We start from the raw sequence: 20,506 nt of genomic DNA, 5'->3' as shown, positions 1-20,506 counted from the left end.
TAAACTGTGGGGGCACCTGTGCAGCTGGGAGTCTGAAGTGCCCTGTCCTACAGAGAGACAAATTGAGATTGCCAGAGTTCAAAAGAAGGTTTCATATGCTGAGGCAGTAAGGAAAATAGAGGATAACTCAAGGATGAGGGATTTGATCGGGAGCTCCCCATTGAGGCCTGAAGAGAGAGATCCAGAGAAAATGAATTTTAGTAAGGTTGAATTTCATGCATTTATAACCATGCTAATCAACTGCACTGCATTGATGGAGCGGAAATCACAGAAGATAGATGTGGTAGTTGCAGCAGCAGATAAATATTTGGATGTGAGAGATTTCAGTGCAGAAGATCTACAGGAAGTTGAGAGAAGGGCTTCCATCCTGCCATGCTGACGGCCTCGTGTAGGCTCGTTTAGGGCCAAATAAGTGGTATGGGGGGGTTTTGGGGAGAGTGTATAGGTAAGGTGCAGTGTTAGACAGAGGTGCAATAAAAAATGTTTCCCTCTTTTATTTATTTATTTTTTACAAAATGTTCAATCCGCACTCTGACCTGCGAAAGGCAGCAATATGCAACACAGCGTTCAGTCTGCCGGAAATTCACACGAAGAAGAAGTTGGTTATCAGTCTGAGAAAAAGCCGTGAACTGGTCGCTGGCTGGAGATTTCACTTTTATCCGTGAAGGAAAGTACGTTGCTTCGTGGTGAATGAGTAGGTAAAGGACAATGGTCGTACTAAACGTCGTTAGCTAACTACTACCCACAGATAGTTTGCTACTAGCAAATGTAATGTTTTGCTAGCTGGCTAAAAACACCGAAGTAGCTAGCTTACCTCTAGCTAAATCAGGAGAGGCGGTTTTGCTTGTCACGAGATGGTTGCCTCATACCCTAGCAAGCAAATCCACTGTCTGTGTAACGTTAATGTTAGCTATTTTAGCAAAAATAGTGGTAACGTTACTAACTAGCTCACTACTAGCCTCTGCCGCCTCAATATTTTAGCTACGTTAGCTCACATGACCTGCTGAACCTGCAACTGTTTTAAGTTAGTAACTTTAAGTTGAACTTACTAACAACGCTGGTTAGTAGTGTTAACTAACTGACGTTTAGCGTAGCAACATAACTAGCTAGCTATCTAGCTAACGTTAATTATCTAACCAACGTTAGTCTGTTATCTTCTGTTTTTCCCAGATCTCTTGGGACGGTTTAATTCCTCCGGTTAGGGGTGTTTTAAAACTAGCAGTATGTTCGGGAAGAAGAAGAGGGCTCCGTTGCCAAAGGGCCAGGGCGCAGCTGCAGCCAAACAGGTGAGGGACACATCACCTGTGTGTGTCACAACGTAAAATGACAACGAGGAGGCTGGCTGGCTAACCTCTCTCTCACGCGTACACACACACACTATCCTATGTCACTATTCACTTTTCTTGGTTCCAGATGGGTTTGTTTGTGGACTTCAACCCAGAGGCGATGACGCAGGACATGGATGATCCGACCGTGGATGATGCTGATCTAGAGGCCGAGTTATCAGCTCTCACTGGGGGCAAGCCTGCTGGAGGGAGACTAAAGCAGAAGGGTAAGTCTCCACACACTTTGTTGTAATCGTGGTTAGAGGCGGGTGGCCTAGTGGTTAGAGGCGGGTGGCCTGGTGGTTAGAGGCGGGTGGCCTGGTGGTTAGAGGCGGGTGGCCTGGTGGTTAGAGGCGGGTGGCCTGGTGGTTAGAGGCGGGTGGCCTGGTGGTTAGAGGCGGGTGGCCTGGTGGTTAGAGGCGGGTGGCCTGGTGGTTAGAGGCGGGTGGCCTGGTGGTTAGAGGCGGGTGGCCTGGTGGTTAGAGGCGGGTGGCCTGGTGGTTAGAGGCGGGTGGTTAGAGCGTTGAGCCAGTAACAGAAAGGTTGCTGGACCGAATCACTGAGCTGACAAGGTAAAAATCTGTCGTTCTGCCCCTGAACAAGGCAGTTCGCTGTTCCTAGGCCGTCATTGAAAGTAAGAATTTGTTCTTAACTGACTTGTCATGTTAAATAAAATATAAGAACTAAACAACTTTCAGAAAGTATTCATACCACTTGACTTTCTCACCCATCTACACACAATACCCCATAATGACAAAGTGAAAAGATGTTTGTAGAAATTTTAGCAAATTTATTTGGAATTAAATACGGAAATATCTAATCTACATAAGTATTCACACCTTTGTTGGCGATTTTAAAAGCTTTGAGTCTTCTTGGGTATGTCTATCAGCTTTGCACATCTGAGATTTTATCCCGTTCTGCTTTACATATTTCTCTAGCTCTGTTAAGTTAGATGGGGAGTGGCGGTGAATAGCAATCTTCAAGTCTTTCCATAGATTTTCAATGAGATTTAAGTCTGGGGTTTGGCTGGGCCACTCAATGACTTATACATTCTAGTTCTGAAGCAATTCCAGCATTGCTTTGGCTGTGTGCTTGGTCATTGTCCTGTTGGAATGTGAATCTTTGCCCCAGGTGTAAAGTCCGTTGTACTCTGAAGCTGGTTCTCATCAAGGATTTACCTGTATTTGGCTCCATTCATTGTTCCCCTCTATCCTTACAAGTGTCCCAGAACCTGCTGCTGAAAAGCATCCCCCATAGCATGATGCTGCCACCACCATGCTTCACGGTAGGGATGGTGTTAGACGGGTGATAACTGTGTCTGGTTTTCTCCAGACAGCACTTTTCATTCAGGCTCAAGAGTTCAATTTGTCTCATCAGACCACATATTCTTTTGCCTTACGCGCTGAGTTTTTCACGTGCCTTTTTTGCAAACTCCAGACCTGCTGTCATGTGCCTTGTTTCTCAGGAGTGGTTTCCATCTGGCCACTCCCCCCATAAAGCCCAGATTGGTGGAGTGTTGTAGAGACTGTTGTCCTTCTGGAAGGTTCTCCCATCTCAGCCAAGGAACTCTGTAGTTATGTCAGTGATCATAGGGTTCTTGGTCACCTCCCTGACCAAGGTCCTCCTTTCCTGGTTGATCAGTTTGGTCAGACGGACAGCTCTAGGCAGAGTCTGAGTAGTTCCATATTTTTCCCTTTTCCCAGTAATGGCGGACGCTGTGCTCTGTGGAAACTTTGAACATTCTAGAAACTGTTTTATACCCTTCCCCAGATATACTGTATGCCTAATCACAATTATATCTCTGTGATCTACGGACAGTTCTTTGGACTTCATGGTTTTGTGTCTATGACATGCACTGTCAACTGTGGGACCTTTTATATAGACTGGTGTTTGATTTTTCAAAATCATGTTCAAATAATTGAATTGGCCACAGGTGAACTCGATGGGTGACAGATTTTAAATGTTTTATTTAATCCATTTTGAATTCGGGTTGTAACACAAGAAAATGTGTAATAAGTCAAGGGGTATGAATACTTTCTGAAGGCACTGTAGATGTACTTTAATAAAATCCATTAATTAATTTAATGAGATACAATTTCAAAGTTTTAATTTGCGATGAAATCCGCATTAGGGAACAGCGCCACTGTTCGCCGCCTTCATTGTTTTTGTTGATGAAGGACGGTGAGGACCGTCCAGCAGCGTGGTAGAAACATTACTCTTTGAGGGTCATAGGTCATCCTTGTGAATACGTTTTATCTTTAAAAAAAATAATAAAATCACAAGATGGAACCCCCTGTTAATTTAGAATATTTCTCCCACTGATTACGCCGCTGATATGTTTCACTAATTCTTATGTCTCTCTGTCCCAGCCCCCTTACCTATGGAGAATATAGCCAGAATGGCAGAGGAGTGTATGAAGGATATATACGATGATGATGATGATGATAACCTGGAAGATGATGAAGATTTACTGGTAACTGTTTGTGTTTATTTCAGTCTATTTTTGATCATTACTTATTGTGTGTGTGTGTGCGACTCACTGCGTTGTGTGTGTGTGGGTGTGTGTGTGTGTGTGTGTGTGTGCGCGCGCGACTCACTGCGTTGTGTGTGTGCGACTCACTGCGTTGTGTGTGTCGCTGTGTCAGTGTTGGCGTTGAACCTGTGATAAACATGTTTTGTTTACCTATGTTACCAGGCTGAGCTGCAGGAAGTGGTGGGCGACGAGGAAACGGAGGATCGTGTGACACCCACCTCCACGGAAGAGACGCCACAATCACCACCCCAGGTAACTAACATGACATCACCTGCCTATACAAACTAAGTTGTATCCTGTAAATCCAGCGTGTGACTTTTTTTAAGTTTTGACTGCGTTACCTGTGTGTGTGTGTGAAATACTGAAGCGTGTAATAAGTGTTAATGGGCTTGTCACTCACGTCTCTAATCAGAGCGTCGTCGACTACAATGCAAGCAGCACTTACGTTTCCATTCTCAACAGACTCTGGCAAACAAGTGGAGTGAAATACTATTTTACAATACTGAAATGTGTGAATCCTCTTTTCCTTATGCCACTACTGTTTTTGTGTCAGTTTGAAGTGGCTCAAGTTAATAGTAGCACATGAAATGGACTGCTTGTGTTAGTTTGTATACAGGTATAATTTCGATGCTTATGCTGTGATAATGTGCTGCAACAGTCAGACGTAGTCTTGCAACCCGGGCTCACGTTGGGACGTAGTCTTGCAACCCGGGCTCACGTTGGGACGTAGTCTTGCAACCCGGGCTCACGTTGGGACGTAGTCTTGCAACCCGGGCTCACGTCGGGACGTAGTCTTGCAACCCGGGCTCACGTCGGGACGTAGTCTTGCAACCCGGGCTCACGTCGGGACGTGGTCTTGGAACCCGGGCTCACGTCGGGACGTGGTCTTGGAACCCGGGCTCACGTCGGGACGTGGTCTTGGAACCCGGGCTCACGTCGGGACGTGGTCTTGGAACCCGGGCTCACGTCGGGACGTGGTCTTGGAACCCGGGCTCACGTCGGGACGTGGTCTTGGAACCCGGGCTCACGTCGGGACGTGGTCTTGGAACCCGGGCTCACGTCGGGACGTGGTCTTGGAACCCGGGCTCACGTCGGGACGTGGTCTTGGAACCCGGGCTCACGTCGGGACGTGGTCTTGGAACCCGGGCTCACGTCGGGACGTGGTCTTGGAACCCGGGCTCACGTCGGGACGTGGTCTTGGAACCCGGGCTCACGTCGGGACGTGGTCTTGGAACCCGGGCTCACGTCGGGACGTGGTCTTGGAACCCGGGCTCACGTCGGGACGTGGTCTTGCAACCCGGGCTCACGTCGGGACGTGGTCTTGCAACCCGGGCTCACGTCGGGACGTGGTCTTGCAACCCGGGCTCACGTCGGGACGTGGTCTTGCAACCCGGGCTCACGTCGGGACGTGGTCTTGCAACCCGGGCTCACGTCGGGACGTGGTCTTGCAACCCGGGCTCACGTCGGGACGTGGTCTTGCAACCCGGGCTCACGTCGGGACGTGGTCTTGCAACCCGGGCTCACGTCGGGACGTGGTCTTGCAACCCGGGCTCACGTCGGGACGTGGTCTTGCAACCCGGGCTCACGTCGGGACGTGGTCTTGCAACCCGGGCTCACGTCGGGACGTGGTCTTGCAACCCGGGCTCACGTCGGGACGTGGTCTTGCAACCCGGGCTCACGTCGGGACGTGGTCTTGCAACCCGGGCTCACGTCGGGACGTGGTCTTGCAACCCGGGCTCACGTCGGGACGTGGTCTTGCAACCCGGGCTCACGTCGGGACGTGGTCTTGCAACCCGGGCTCACGTCGGGACGTGGTCTTGCAACCCGGGCTCACGTCGGGACGTGGTCTTGCAACCCGGGCTCACGTCGGGACGTGGTCTTGCAACCCGGGCTCACGTCGGGACGTGGTCTTGGAACCCGGGCTCACGTCGGGACGTGGTCTTGGAACCCGGGCTCACGTCGGGACGTGGTCTTGGAACCCGGGCTTATGTTTTTTTACATTTTTTTTTTTTTTTGACTTGGGCAACTAGGGGTAAGTGCCTTGCTCAAGGGCACCATGACAGATTTTTCATCTAGTCGGCTTGGGAATTCGAACCAGCAACCTTTTGATTACTGTCCCAACGCTGTTAACTACTAGGCTACCTACCAGCTTCCTGTGATGATGTGCTCCAACTTTCAGGCTCAGTCTTGGTTCTAACTTTCAGTCTTGGTTCTGACTTTCAGTCTTGGTTCTGACTTTCAGTCTTGGTTCTGACTTTCAGGCTCAGTCTTGGTTCTGACTTTCAGGCTCAGTCTTGGTTCTGACTTTCAGGCTCAGTCTTGGTTTTGACTTTCAGGCTCAGTCTTGGTTCCGACTTTCAGGCTCAGTCTTGGTTCCGACTTTCAGGCTCAGTCTTGGTTCCGACTTTCAGGCTCAGTCTTGGTTCCGACTTTCAGGCTCAGTCTTGGTTCCGACTTTCAGGCTCAGTCTTGGTTCCGACTTTCAGGCTCAGTCTTGGTTCCGACTTTCAGGCTCAGTCTTGGTTCCGACTTTCAGGCTCAGTCTTGGTTCCGACTTTCAGGCTCAGTCTTGGTTCCGACTTTCAGGCTCAGTCTTGGTTCCGACTTCCAGGCTCAGTCTTGGTTCCGACTTCCAGGCTCAGTCTTGGTTCCGACTTCCAGGCTCAGTCTTGGTTCTGACTTCCAGGCTCAGTCTTGGCTTCCAGGCTTCCCACTTGTTTTTCCAACTCGGAAGGTCACATGCAGAGCCTTCAGAAAGTATTCACCTCCCTGGACTTTTTCCACATTTTGATGTGTTACAGCCTGAATTTAACATGTATTAAATGTTACTGGCCTACACACAATACCCCCATAATGTCAAAGTGGAATTATGTTTTTAGTTTTGAAAAAGCACACATTTTTATGAAAAGCTGAAATGTCTTGAGTCAAGTATTCAACCCCTTTATTATGGCAAGGAGCCTAAATTAGTACAAATGTGCTTAACAAGTCACATAATAAGTTGCATGGAATCACTCTGTTAAATAATTGTGTTTAACATGATTTTTTAATGACTTCCTCATCTCTGTACCCCACACATACAATTATCTGTAAGGTCCCTCAGTCGAGCAGTGAATTTCACACAGATTCAACCACAAAGACCAGGGAGTTTTTCCAATACCTCGCAAAGAAGGACACCTATTGGTAGATGGGGATTAACAAAAAAACAAAGCAGACATTGAATATCCCTTTGAGCATGGTGAAGTTACTAATTACACTTTGGATGGTGTATCAATACACCCAGTCACTACAGGGGTCCTTCCTAACTCAGTTGCCGTAGAAGAAGGAAACCAAGTTTTCACTCATTATGGCGTATTTTGTATAGATGGGTGAGAGAAAATAAATGTAATCAATTTTGAATTGTCTATTACACAACAAAATGTGCAATAAGTCAAGGGGTATGAATACTTCCTGAAGGCACTGTAACGTGTCTTGTCAGAAACCTGTATTTTACAATATTTCACAATACACATGAACACTGAATTATCAAACTTGGTGGTTGTTCTTATCATCAGTTGGCAAGGGCTCCTCCTGCAGTACCTGGCAGTCTGCAGCACACCTTGGAGGAGAGACTGAGTATGTACCGGACAGCTGTAGCGCACGCCAAGGCCTCAGGGGAATCGTCTAAAGCACGGAGATACGACAGAGGGCTCCAGGTGGTGATGCTAATTTGTAGTTCACTATAAACTCTCTCATGTCCTGCTGTGTTTTTTAGTGTAGAGCTGGTGCAAAAGCATGTACTCCTTGTTGCTCTCCAGAGCCTATATTCACAAAGCTTCTCAGAGTGTAAAGCTTCTCCCTTTAATAAAATGTAAATATCATAATGAATAAGATCATATGGTCAGGAAGGACCTGATCCAAGATCAGCACTACCCTGAGACAATTTGCTAATAGCAGGAGGATTTGACTACTCCCCCTGATCTGAAGTCCGAAAAGCTTTTTTTGTCCCGTCTCCTTATCTCTGTTTCTCCACAGAGCCTGGAGTCCATGCTGGTGTCATTGAAGAAGGGGAGGACGGTGGATGAGGCTGACATCCCCCCACCTGTAGCCGGTGGAGCCCCTACCTCCACCGGCCCCCCACGACGTGCTCCTCCCCCTCCGCCCTCTGTTCTTCAACCTGAACCGACACCTCCACAACAGCAGGGGGAGCCAGAGGCTGCTGCTCCTGCTGAAACGTTACCTGTACCTGTCTCCCCTGAGGCAGTATCACCCAGCAGTGAGGAGGAGCTGTCATCTATCTCCACCCTGGCCACTGTTAGCAGCCATCCTAGCACTGAGGGAGAGGAAGAGACTGGACAGGCCAGCACAGGTCACACAGGAAGTCAATCAATTAATGATTGTTACTGTTACTTAGTCAATCATTTCAATCAATTTATTTTTACCATGTGGGCAGCTGCAATTTAATACAGATTAGATAAATGATACAGGAAACAAGAATCACCTGCCTCCAAACAAATGAATGTTGCATTTGTTTGTCTACAGGAGGTTCACTACACTCCTGGATGTGGTTGTGAATGCTGTCTACACTCCTGGATGTGGTTGTGAATGCTGTCTACACTCCTGGATGTGGTTATGAATGCTGTCTACACTCCTGGATGTGGTTGTGAATGCTGTCTACACTCCTGGATGTGGTTGTGAATGCTGTCTACACTCTTGGATGTGGTTGTGAATGCTGTCTACACTCCTGGATGTGGTTGTGAATGCTGTCTACACTCCTGGATGTGGTTGTGAATGCTGTCTTCACTCCTGGATGTGGTTGTGAATGCTGTCTACACTCCTGGATGTGGTTGTGAATGCTGTCTTCACTCCTGGATGTGGTTGTGAATGCTGTCTTCACTCCTGGATGTGGTTGTGAATGCTGTCTTCACTCCTGGATGTGGTTGTGAATGCTGTCTACACTCTTGGATGTGGTTGTGAATGCTGTCTACACTCCTGGATGTGGTTGTGAATGCTGTCTACACTCCTGGATGTGGTTGTGAATGCTGTCTACACTACACTCCTGGATGTGGTTGTGAATGCTGTCTACACTCCTGGATGTGGTTGTGAATGCTGTCTTCACTCCTGGATGTGGTTGTGAATGCTGTCTTCACTCCTGGATGTGGTTGTGAATGCTGTCTTCACTCCTGGATGTGGTTGTGAATGCTGTCTACACTACACTCCTGGATGTGGTTTTGAATGCTGTCTACACTCCTGGATGTGGTTGTGAATGCTGTCTACACTCCTGGATGTGGTTGTGAATGCTGTCTTCTACACTCCTGGATGTGGTTGTGAATGCTGTCTTCTACACTCCTGGATGTGGTTGTGAATGCTGTCTTCTACACTCCTGGATGTGGTTGTGAATGCTGTCTTCTACACTCCTGGATGTGGTTGTGAATGCTGTCTTCTACACTCCTGGATGTGGTTGTGAATGCTGTCTACACTCCTGGATGTGGTTGTGAATGCTGTCTTCTACACTCCTGGATGTGGTTGTGAATGCTGTCTTCTACACTCCTGGATGTGGTTGTGAATGCTGTCTTCTACACTCCTGGATGTGGTTGTGAATGCTGTCTTCTACACTCCTGGATGTGGTTGTGAATGCTGTCTTCTACACTCCTGGATGTGGTTGTGAATGCTGTCTACACTACACTCCTGGATGTGGTTGTGAATGCTGTCTTCTACACTCCTGGATGTGGTTGTGAATGCTGTCTACACTCCTGGATGTGGTTGTGAATGCTGTCTTCTACACTCCTGGATGTGGTTGTGAATGCTGTCTTCACTCCTGGATGTGGTTGTGAATGCTGTCTTCACTCCTGGATGTGGTTGTGAATGCTGTCTACACTCCTGGATGTGGTTGTGAATGCTGTCTTCTACACTCCTGGATGTGGTTGTGAATGCTGTCTACACTACACTCCTGGATGTGGTTGTGAATGCTGTCTACACTACACTCCTGGATGTGGTTGTGAATGCTGTCTTCACTACACTCCTGGATGTGGTTGTGAATGCTGTCTACACTCCTGGATGTGGTTGTGAATGCTGTCTACACTCCTGGATGTGGTTGTGAATGCTGTCTTCTACACTCCTGGATGTGGTTGTGAATGCTGTCTACACTACACTCCTGGATGTGGTTGTGAATGCTGTCTACACTACACTCCTGGATGTGGTTGTGAATGCTGTCTTCACTACACTCCTGGATGTGGTTGTGAATGCTGTCTACACTCCTGGATGTGGTTGTGAATGCTGTGTATCTCTGTGTTCTCCTCTGATCCCACAGTAGGCGAGGCCACGAAGGCGATGCTGTTAGGCAGACAGAGAGAGTACAAAGTGGCAGCTCTGAAAGCCAAGCAGCAAGGAGACATGGAACAAGTCAAACTCTACTTCAGGACCAGCAAGGTCACTGTTTTATGTTTTGGGGGGTCAAAAAGTGTTGACATTTTAAAGAATAGCCCCCCCCTCCCCCCAACCCATCTTTTACGCTGCTGCTACTCTCTGTTTATCATAAATGCGTAGTCACTTTAACCATATCTACATGTACATACTACCTCAATCAGCCTGACTAACCGGTGTCTGTATATAACCTCGCTACTGTATATAGCCTCTCTACTGTATATATTCTCTCTACTGTATATAGCCTCTCTACTGTATATAGCCTCTCTACTGTATATAGCCTCTCTACTGTATATAGCCTCTCTACTGTATATAGCCTCTCTACTGTATATAGCCTCTCTACTGTATATAGCCTCTCTACTGTATATAGCCTCCCTACTGTATATAGCCTCCCTACTGTATATAGCCTCTCTACTGTATATAGCCTCTCTACTGTATATAACCTCTCTACTGTTATAGCCTCTCTACTGTATATAGCCTCTCTACTGTATATAGCCTCTCTACTGTATATAGCCTCTCTACTGTTATAGCCTCTCTACTGTATATAGCCTCTCTACTGTATATAGCCTCTCTACTGTATATAACCTCTCTACTGTTATAGCCTCTCTACTGTATATAGCCTCTCTACTGTATATAGCCTCTCTACTGTATAGAGCCTCTCTACTGTATATAACCTCTCTACTGTATAGAGCCTCTCTACTGTATAGAGCCTCTCTACTGTATATAGCCTCTCTACTGTATATAGCCTCTCTACTGTATATAGCCTCTCTACTGTATATAGCCTCGCTACTGTATATAGCCTCTCTACTGTATATAGCCTCTCTACTGTATATAGCCCCTCTACTGTATATAGCCTCTCTACTGTATATAACCTCTCTACTGTTATAGCCTCTCTACTGTATATAGCCTCTCTACTGTATATAGCCCCTCTACTGTATATAGCCTCTCTACTGTATATAGCCTCTCTACTGTATATAGCCTCTCTACTGTATATAGCCTCTCTACTGTATATAGCCTCTCTACTGTATATAGCCCCTCTACTGTATATAGCCTCTCTACTGTATATAGCCTCTCTACTGTATAGAGCCTCTCTACTGTATAGAGCCTCTCTACTGTATATAACCTCTCTACTGTATATAACCTCTCTACTGTATATAACCTCTCTACTGTATATAGCCTCTACTGTATATAGCCTCTCTACTGTATATAGCCTCTCTACTGTATATAGCCTCTCTACTGTATATAGCCTCTACTGTATATTCTCTACTGTATATTCTCTACTGTATATAGCCTGTCTTTTTACTGTTTTATTTCTTTACCTTCCTATTGTTCACCTAATACCTTACTTGCACTATTGGTTAGAGCCTGTAAGTAAGCATTTCACTGTAAGGTCTACACCTGATGTATTTGGCACACGTGATAAATAAACTTTGATTTGATTAGCTTAGGCTCTTCCAGGAATAAGCTAGGGGAGTAATGTATTAGGCTCTTCCTGGAATAAGCTTGGGGAGTAATGTATTAGGCTCTTCCAGGAATAAGTTAGGGGAGTAATGTATTAGGCTCTTCCAGGAATAAGCTAGGGGAGAAATGTATTAGGCTCTTCCAGGAATAAGCTAGGGGAGTAATGTATTAGGCTCTTCCAGGAATAAGCTAGGGGAGTAATGTATTAGGCTCTTCCAGGAATAAGCTAGGGGAGTAATGTAATCTCTTGGGGATGAGCCTGGTGAAGGTTTTGTTGTCTATTCTATATCTACAACTCTGGCAGTTATCTGACAAAGTGATACATGGAGAGTCTTAACAGCGGCCTTGTTGCCTACTATAGAAGTTGGAGGAGAGAGATGTTCTCTGTGTATTAAACTAGGGCAGCTGGAGGAGAGAGATGTTCTCTGTGTATTAAACTAGGGCAGCTGGAGGAGAGATGTTCTCTGTGTATTAAACTAGGGCAGCTGGAGGAGAGAGATGTTCTCTGTGTATTAAACTAGGGCAGCTGGAGGAGAGTGATGTTCTCTGTGTATTAAACTAGGGCAGCTGGAGGAGAGTGATGTTCTCTGTGTATTAAACTAGGGCAGCTGGAGGAGAGTGATGTTCTCTGTGTATTAAACTAGGGCAGCTGGAGGAGAGTGATGTTTTCTGTGTATTAAACTAGGGCAGCTGGAGGAGAGTGATGTTTTCTGTGTATTAAACTAGGGCAGCTGGAGGAGAGAGATGTTCTCTGTGTATTAAACTAGGGCAGCTGGAGGAGAGAGATGTTCTCTGTGTATTAAACTAGGGCAGCTGGAGGAGAGAGATGTTCTCTGTGTATTAAACTAGGGCAGCTGGAGGAGAGTGATGTTCTCTGTGTATTAAACTAGGGCAGCTGGAGGAGAGTGATGTTCTCTGTGTATTAAACTAGGGCAGCTGGAGGAGAGTGATGTTCTCTGTGTATTAAACTAGGGCAGCTGGAGGAGAGTGATGTTCTCTGTGTATTAAACTAGGGCAGCTGGAGGAGAGTGATGTTCTCTGTGTATTAAACTAGGGCAGCTGGAGGAGAGTGATGTTCTCTGTGTATTAAACTAGGGCAGCTGGAGGAGAGTGATGTTCTCTGTGTATTAAACTAGGGCAGCTGGAGGAGAGAGATGTTCTCTGTGTATTAAACTAGGGCAGCTGGAGGAGAGAGATGTTCTCTGTGTATTAAACTAGGGCAGCTGGAGGAGAGAGATGTTCTCTGTGTATTAAACTAGGGCAGCTGGAGGAGAGAGATGTTCTCTGTGTATTAAACTAGGGCAGCTGGCGGAGAGAGATGTTCTCTGTGTATTAAACTAGGGCAGCTGGCGGAGAGAGATGTTCTCTGTGTATTAAACTAGGGCAGCTGGCGGAGAGAGATGTTCTCTGTGTATTAAACTAGGGCAGCTGGCGGGGAGTGATGTTCTCTGTGTATTAAACTAGGGCAGCTGGAGGAGAGTGATGTTCTCTGTGTATTAAACTAGGGCAGCTGGAGGAGAGTGATGTTCTCTGTGTATTAAACTAGGGCAGCTGGAGGAGAGAGATGTTCTCTGTGTATTAAACTAGGGCAGCTGGAGGAGAGAGATGTTCTCTGTGTATTAAACTAGGGCAGCTGGAGGAGAGAGATGTTCTCTGTGTATTAAACTAGGGCAGCTGGCGGAGAGAGATGTTCTCTGTGTATTAAACTAGGGCAGCTGGCGGAGAGAGATGTTCTCTGTGTATTAAACTAGGGCAGCTGGCGGAGAGAGATGTTCTCTGTGTATTAAACTAGGGCAGCTGGCGGAGAGAGATGTTCTCTGTGTATTAAACTAGGGCAGCTGGCGGAGAGAGATGTTCTCTGTGTATTAAACTAGGGCAGCTGGCGGAGAGAGATGTTCTCTGTGTATTAAACTAGGGCAGCTGGCGGAGAGAGATGTTCTCTGTGTATTAAACTAGGGCAGCTGGAGGAGAGTGATGTTCTCTGTGTATTAAACTAGGGCAGCTGGAGGAGAGTGATGTTCTCTGTGTATTAAACTAGGGCAGCTGGAGAAGTTTGAGTCCATTTGTATCTGTGTGTCTCTTTTTCTTTCTCTCTCGTTGTCCTGTTCCTCACGGAGTCCCTGGAGTTATCTGAGGCATGCAAAACATGTAGGAAGTCAACAAAGACTGCCATTGTGATATCTGGTTGTTGTCTGTGTTTTTGGTTGCAGAGGTTTGACGCGGTGATTGACGCGTTGGAGAAGGGGCAGGAGGTGGACCTGAGTGGCCTGCCACCCTCACTGTCCTCGGGTAAGGAGTGTGACCACAGGACTGATCTGAAATGGCACCCTATTTCCTATATAGCCACTACTTTAGACCAGAGCCCTATGGAACCCTATTCCCTATGTAGTGCACTACTTTAGGCCAGATCCTTATCAGAACCACTGCACTATATAGAGAATGGAGCCATTTTGAAAACAGTAAGATAAAATAAATACTATTTGATTAGTCATCATTTATCATCCGTTGCGCTGTCTTTAGGGGTCATCTCGGCCTTGTCTGGCCCAGAAAAAGAACCCGGTCCTGGACAGATCTCGAGCCCCAATCCCCCTGCCTCCACACCTCCAGCCCCCTCTGCTGTCCCTGCCCAGCCTAAAGACGTGCTGGAGGCCCTGGAGCAGCGGAGAGACAGGTATCAGGAGGCCTGCGCCCAGGCCAAAGCCAGCGGAGACGACCGCAAGGCCCGTATGCACGAGCGCATCGCCAAGGTAACGCCTCCTAAGACCTAACCTTAACCGTGTAGAACAATCAATAACGATCAATCACAAAGTACTTAAAACCCTTTCGGTCCCGAGACTCCATCAAAAATCGCCTTTTCATTTGTTTGTCTTTCATGTGTCTTCATGTCCAGCCCTTTTATATTGATCCTCACAATGAAGTGTTTCACCATGTTCTTGTCAGGACAACCAGGGCTACAAGTTGAACACAAAACAGTTTGACATAAACTGTTTCATTCATGAGTTTTATTGACAAATGGCAACAACAACAAAAATGCCTAATCAAAAACCTGACACTGTCCTGGGATTTCCTATGATCTTCTATGTAGAAGAACCCCTTACAGTATTATAGACACTATGTCCTGGGATTTGGCGTCTGCGGGCGGTTGGCGTCTGCGGGCGGTTGGCGTCTGCGGGCGGTTGGCGTCTGCGGGCGGTTGGCGTCTGCGGGCGGTTGGCGTCTGCGGGCGGTTGGCGTCTGCGGGCGGTTGGCGTCTGCGGGCGGTTGGCGTCTGCGGATGCAAAAGAAATAAACCAATCCAATGTAGCTCAAACACACAATGTTTTTTAAAAAAGGGGTTAAAGTTCAAAACGTGCCAGCGTTACAATGGGACTCAAGCCATGCCTAAATCCTTATCACCTTTGACCTCTGGTTATTAGAGGACTTTGATATGACCCATGACCTGTTCCCACAGCAATACCAGAGTGCCATCCGCACCCACAAAGCAGGAAGAACTGTCAACTATGATGAGCTGCCTGTCCCCCCAGGTGAGTCCTGTACATCAAGCTGGTTCACTACAGGAGATGGACTAGTGTCCTGTACATCAAGCTGGTTCACTACAGGAGATGGACTAGTGTCCTGTACATCAAGCTGGTTCACTACAGGAGATGGACTAGTGTCCTGTACATCAAGCTGTCTCACTACAGGAGATGGACTAGTGTCCTGTACATCAAGCTGTCTCACTACAGGAGATGGACTAGTGTCCTGTACATCAAGCGGTCTCACTACAGGAGATGGACTAGTGTCCTGTACATCAAGCTGTCTCACTACAGGAGATGGACTAGTGTCCTGTACATCAAGCTGGTTCACTACAGGAGATGGACTAGTGTCCTGTACATCAAGCTGGTTCACTACAGGAGATGGACTAGTGTCCTGTACATCAAGCTGTCTCACTACAGGAGATGGACTAGTGTCCTGTACATCAAGCTGGTTCACTACAGGAGATGGACTAGTGTCCTGTACATCAAGCTGTCTCACTACAGGAGATGGACTAGTGTCCTGTACATCAAGCTGGTTCACTACAGGAGATGGACTAGTGTCCTGTACATCAAGCTGATTCACTACAGGAGATGGACTAGTGTCCTGTACATCAAGCTGGTTCACTACAGGAGATGGACTAGTGTCCTGTACATCAAGCTGGTTCACTACAGGAGATGGACTAGTGTCCTGTACATCAAGCTGGTTCACTACAGGAGATGGACTAGTGTCCTGTACATCAAGCTGTCTCACTACAGGAGATGGACTAGTGTCCTGTACATCAAGCTGTCTCACTACAGGAGATGGACTAGTGTCCTGTACATCAAGCTGTCTCACTACAGGAGATGGACTAGTGTCCTGTACATCAAGCGGTCTCACTACAGGAGATGGACTAGTGTCCTGTACATCAAGCTGTCTCACTACAGGAGATGGACTAGTGTCCTGTACATCAAGCTGTCTCACTACAGGAGATGGACTAGTGTCCTGTACATCAAGCTGGTTCACTACAGGAGATGGACTAGTGTCCTGTACATCAAGCTGTCTCACTACAGGAGATGGACTAGTGTCCTGTACATCAAGCTGGTTCACTACAGGAGATGGACTAGTGTCCTGTACATCAAGCTGGTTCACTACAGGAGATGGACTAGTGTCCTGTACATCAAGCTGTCTCACTACAGGAGATGGACTAGTGTCCTGTACATCAAGCTGGTTCACTACAGGAGATGGACTAGTGTCCTGTACATCAAGCTGTTTCACTACAGGAGATGGACTAGTGTCCTGTACATCAAGCTGGTTCACTACAGGAGATGGACTAGTGTCCTGTACATCAAGCTGATTCACTACAGGAGATGGACTAGTGTCCTGTACATCAAGCTGGTTCACTACAGGAGATGGACTAGTGTCCTGTACATCAAGCTGTCTCACTACAGGAGATGGACTAGTGTCCTGTACATCAAGCTGGTTCACTACAGGAGATGGACTAGTGTCCTGTACATCAAGCTGTCTCACTACAGGAGATGGACTAGTGTCCTGTACATCAAGCTGGTTCACTACAGGAGATGGACTAGTGTCCTGTACATCAAGCTGTCTCACTACAGGAGATGGACTAGTGTCCTGTACATCAAGCTGGTTCACTACAGGAGATTGACTAGTGTCCTGTACATCAAGCTGTCTCACTACAGAAACAGGAGATAAGCTCTTGTTCCATTAGTAATGTTAGATACTGAATGTAATAACAGATCAATTATTGTAGTTTTGTTGTAGTTGTGTATAAACAATAGTTGTTTTTTTTGTAGTTATGTTTGTGTGATCCAATCAGAATGACTTATCTGCATCCAACAGGGTTTCATCCAATCCCTGGCCAGGAGGGGGGGACGGGAGCTGAGCAGGGATTCGCTGCCGTGCTGGAGGCAGCCAATAAGCTGGCATCTGAGGAAACCATAGTGACAGGAGAGGAGGAAGGAGAGAATGAGGAGGTAAACTATTTTTTTTCCTTCTAATATAGTGCATTAGAAACTACCTTATTCCTCTATAGAGCACAACTAGTGCCCCAGGCCTCTGTGTGGCAGCCCTGACAATATGTGGGAAAGGGGGGGATACCTAGTCAGTTGTACAACTGAAACGTGTCTTCCTCATTTAACCCAACCCCTCTGAATCAGAGAGGTGTGTCTTCTACATTTAACCCAACCCCTCTGAATCAGAGAGGTGTGTGTCTTCCTCATTTAACCCAACCCCTCTGAATCAGAGAGGTGTGTCTTCTACATTTAACCCAACCCCTCTGAATCAGAGAGGTGTGTCTTCTACATTTAACCCAACCCCTCTGAATCAGAGAGGGTGTGTCTTCCTCATTTAACCCAACCCCTCTGAATCAGAGAGGTGTGTCTTCACATTTAACCCAACCCCTCTGAATCAGAGAGGTGAGTCTTCCTCATTTAACCCAACCCCTCTGAATCAGAGAGGTGAGTCTTCCTCATTTAACCCAACCCCTCTGAATCAGAGAGGTGTGTCTTCCTCATTTAACCCAACCCCTCTGAATCAGAGAGGTGTGTCTTCCTCATTTAACCCAACCCCTCTGAATCAGAGAGGTGTGTCTTCCTCATTTAACCCAACCCCTCTGAATCAGAGAGGTGTGTCTTCTACATTTAACCCAACCCCTCTGAATCAGAGAGGTGTGTCTTCCACAGTAAACCCAACCCCTCTGAATCAGAGAGGTGTGTCTTCCACAGTAAACCCAACCCCTCTGAGAGGTGCTGTGTCTTCCACAGTAAACCCAACCCCTCTGAGAGGTGCTGTGTCTTCCACAGTAAACCCAACCCCTCTGAATCAGAGAGGTGCTGTGTCTTCCACAGTTAACCACCTTCAGTTTATTAACCACCCTCTGAATCAGAGAGGTGTGTCTTCTACATTTAACCCAACCCCTCTGAATCAGAGAGGTGTGTCTTCTACATTTAACCCAACCCCTCTGAATCAGAGAGGTGTGAATCAGAGAGGTGTGTCTTCTACATTTAACCCAACCCCTCTGAATCAGAGAGGTGTGTCCTTCTACATTTAACCCAACCCCTCTGAATCAGAGAGGTGTGTCTTCTACATTTAACCCAAACCCTCTGAATCAGAGAGGTGTGTCTTCTACATTTAACCCACCCCTGAATCAGAGAGGTGTGTCTTCTACATTAACCCAACCCCTCTGAATCAGAGAGGTGTGTCTTCTACATTTAACCCAACCCCTCTGAATCAGAGAGGTGTGTCTTCCTCATTTAACCCAACCCCTCTGAATCAGAGAGTGTGTGTCTTCTACCTTTAACCCAACCCCTCTGAATCAGAGAGGTGTGTCTTCTACATTAACCCAACCCCTCTGAATCAGAGAGGTGTGTCTTCTACATTTACCCAACCCCTCTGAATCAGAGAGGTGTGTCTTCTACATTTAACCCAACCCCTCTGAATCAGAGAGGTGTGTCTTCTACATTTAACCCAACCCCTCTGAATCAGAGAGGTGTGTCTTCTACATTTAACCCAACCCCTCTGAATCAGAGAGGTGTGTCTTCTACATTTAACCCAACCCCTCTGAATCAGAGAGGTGTGTCTTCCTCATTTAACCCAACCCCTCTGAATCAGAGAGGTGTGTCTTCTCATTTAACCCAACCCCTCTGAATCAGAGAGGATGTGGTGTCTTCTACATTTATTGTAGAGACGGTCAGAGGAGTGTGAGAGACGGTCAGAGGAGTGTGAGAGAGACGGTCAGAGGAGTGTGAGAGACGGTCAGAGGAGTGTGAGAGACGTCAGTCGGTAAAGCATGGTGTTTGCTACACCGCCCCAGTGTGGGTTCTAAGAATGTTTCAGTTTTAAGTTTCTATAGTCCATCCACACTGACAGTGTGGTGAAGAAGATCTGCACCTCTTCAACGTCAGGAGGCTGAAGAAATTCAGCTTATTCCCTGGGACATTTTGGGGCATTTCCCTGGGACATTTTGGGGCATATCCCTGGGACATTTTCAGCTTCCAGGAATTGTGTACAGATCCTTGTGACGTGGGGCCGTGCATTATCATGCTGAAACATGAGGTGATGGCGGTGGATGAAAGGTACAACAATGGGCCTCAGGATCTCGTCACGGTATCTCTGTGCATTCAAATTTTCTAATTGCCGTCAATAAACAGCAATTGTGTTCATTGTCCGTAGCTTATACCTGCCCATACCATAACCCAACCACCACCATGGGGCACTCTGTTCACAACGTTGACATCAGCTAACCCACACAACGCCATACACGTGGTCTGCAGTTGTGAGGCTGGCTGGACGTACTGCCAAATTCTCTAAAACAACGTTGGAGGCTTATGGTAGAGAAATGAACATAAAATTCTCTGGCAACAGCTCTGGTGGGCCTTCCTGCAGTCAGCATGCCAATTACACGCTCCCTCAAAACTTCAGACATCTGTGGTATTGTGTCGTGTGACAAAACTGCTCATTTTAGAGTGGCCTTTTATTGTCCCCAGCACAAGGTGCACCTGTGTAATGATCATGCTGTTTAATCAGTTTCATGATATGCTACACTTGTCAGGTGGATGGATTATCTTGGCAAAGGGAGAAATGCTCACTAACAGGGATGTAAACAAATTTGTGCACCATATTTTGAGAGAAATAAGCTTTTTGTGTGTATTGAACATTTCTGGGATATTTTATTACACCTCATTAAACATGGAACCAACACTTTACATGTTGGGTTTGTACTGTATTCTAGTCCTGGTTCATCCTATATAACTACTGCTGTCCACTTCATATGTATAATACTGTATTCTAGTCCTGGTTCATCCTATATAACTACTGCTGTCCACTTCATACTGTATTCTAGTCCTGGTTCATCCTATATAACTACTACTGTCCACTTCATATGTATAATACTGTATTCTAGTCCTGGTTCATCCTATATAACTACTGCTGTCCACTTCATATGTATAATACTGTATTCTAGTCCTGGTTCATCCTATATAACTACTGAGGCCACTTCATATGTATAATACTGTATTCTAGTCCTGGTTCATCCTATATAACTACTGCTGTCCACTTCATATGTATAATACTGTATTCTAGTCCTGGTTCATCCTATATAACTACTGCTTGTTCACTTCATATGTATAATACTGTATTCTAGTCCTGGTTCATCCTATATACTACTGCTGTCCACTTCATATGTATAATACTGTATTCTAGTCCTGGTTCATCCTATATAACTACTGCTGTCCACTTCATATGTATAATACTGTATTCTAGTCCTGGTTCATCC

General features: G+C 46.6%; 2 protein-coding genes across 2 annotated transcripts in view; one reads left to right on the top strand and one right to left on the bottom strand.

The window, feature by feature from the left end:
• The window catches only part of LOC120019920 (coiled-coil and C2 domain-containing protein 1B-like), a 103,044-nt gene that overhangs the window by 80,932 nt on the left and 1,606 nt on the right, over positions 1 to 20,506 (bottom strand). The gene's annotated exons all lie outside the window — the stretch shown is intronic.
• Positions 587 to 17,202, top strand: LOC120020665 (coiled-coil and C2 domain-containing protein 1B-like). The gene is made up of 11 exons (XM_038964368.1): positions 587 to 698; positions 1,171 to 1,286; positions 1,414 to 1,552; positions 3,695 to 3,798; positions 4,021 to 4,110; positions 7,410 to 7,550; positions 7,870 to 8,203; positions 10,145 to 10,263; positions 13,929 to 14,007; positions 14,239 to 14,465; positions 17,074 to 17,202. Exons 2-11 carry the CDS (start codon positions 1,224 to 1,226, stop codon positions 17,173 to 17,175), a joined length of 1,398 nt encoding a protein of 465 aa, XP_038820296.1. The 5' UTR covers positions 587 to 698; positions 1,171 to 1,223; the 3' UTR covers positions 17,176 to 17,202.

The sequence above is a fragment of the Salvelinus namaycush genome, chromosome 25 (assembly GCF_016432855.1).
Source record: "Salvelinus namaycush isolate Seneca chromosome 25, SaNama_1.0, whole genome shotgun sequence".
Lineage (NCBI taxonomy): Eukaryota > Metazoa > Chordata > Actinopteri > Salmoniformes > Salmonidae > Salvelinus > Salvelinus namaycush.
The sequence above is the reverse complement of the archived record's forward strand: the minus strand, read 5'-3'. Positions and strand labels throughout refer to the sequence as shown.

Bases quoted from the DNA above. Each gene is read 5' to 3' on its own strand.
- LOC120020665 (XM_038964368.1), top strand. From the start codon at position 1,224: ATGTTCGGGAAGAAGAAGAGGGCTCCGTTGCCAAAGGGCCAGGGCGCA. The intron at 3,799-4,020 runs GTAACTGTTTGT...CTATGTTACCAG, and splicing joins AAGATGATGAAGATTTACTG to GCTGAGCTGCAGGAAGTGGT. The intron at 4,111-7,409 runs GTAACTAACATG...TCTTATCATCAG, and splicing joins CGCCACAATCACCACCCCAG to TTGGCAAGGGCTCCTCCTGC.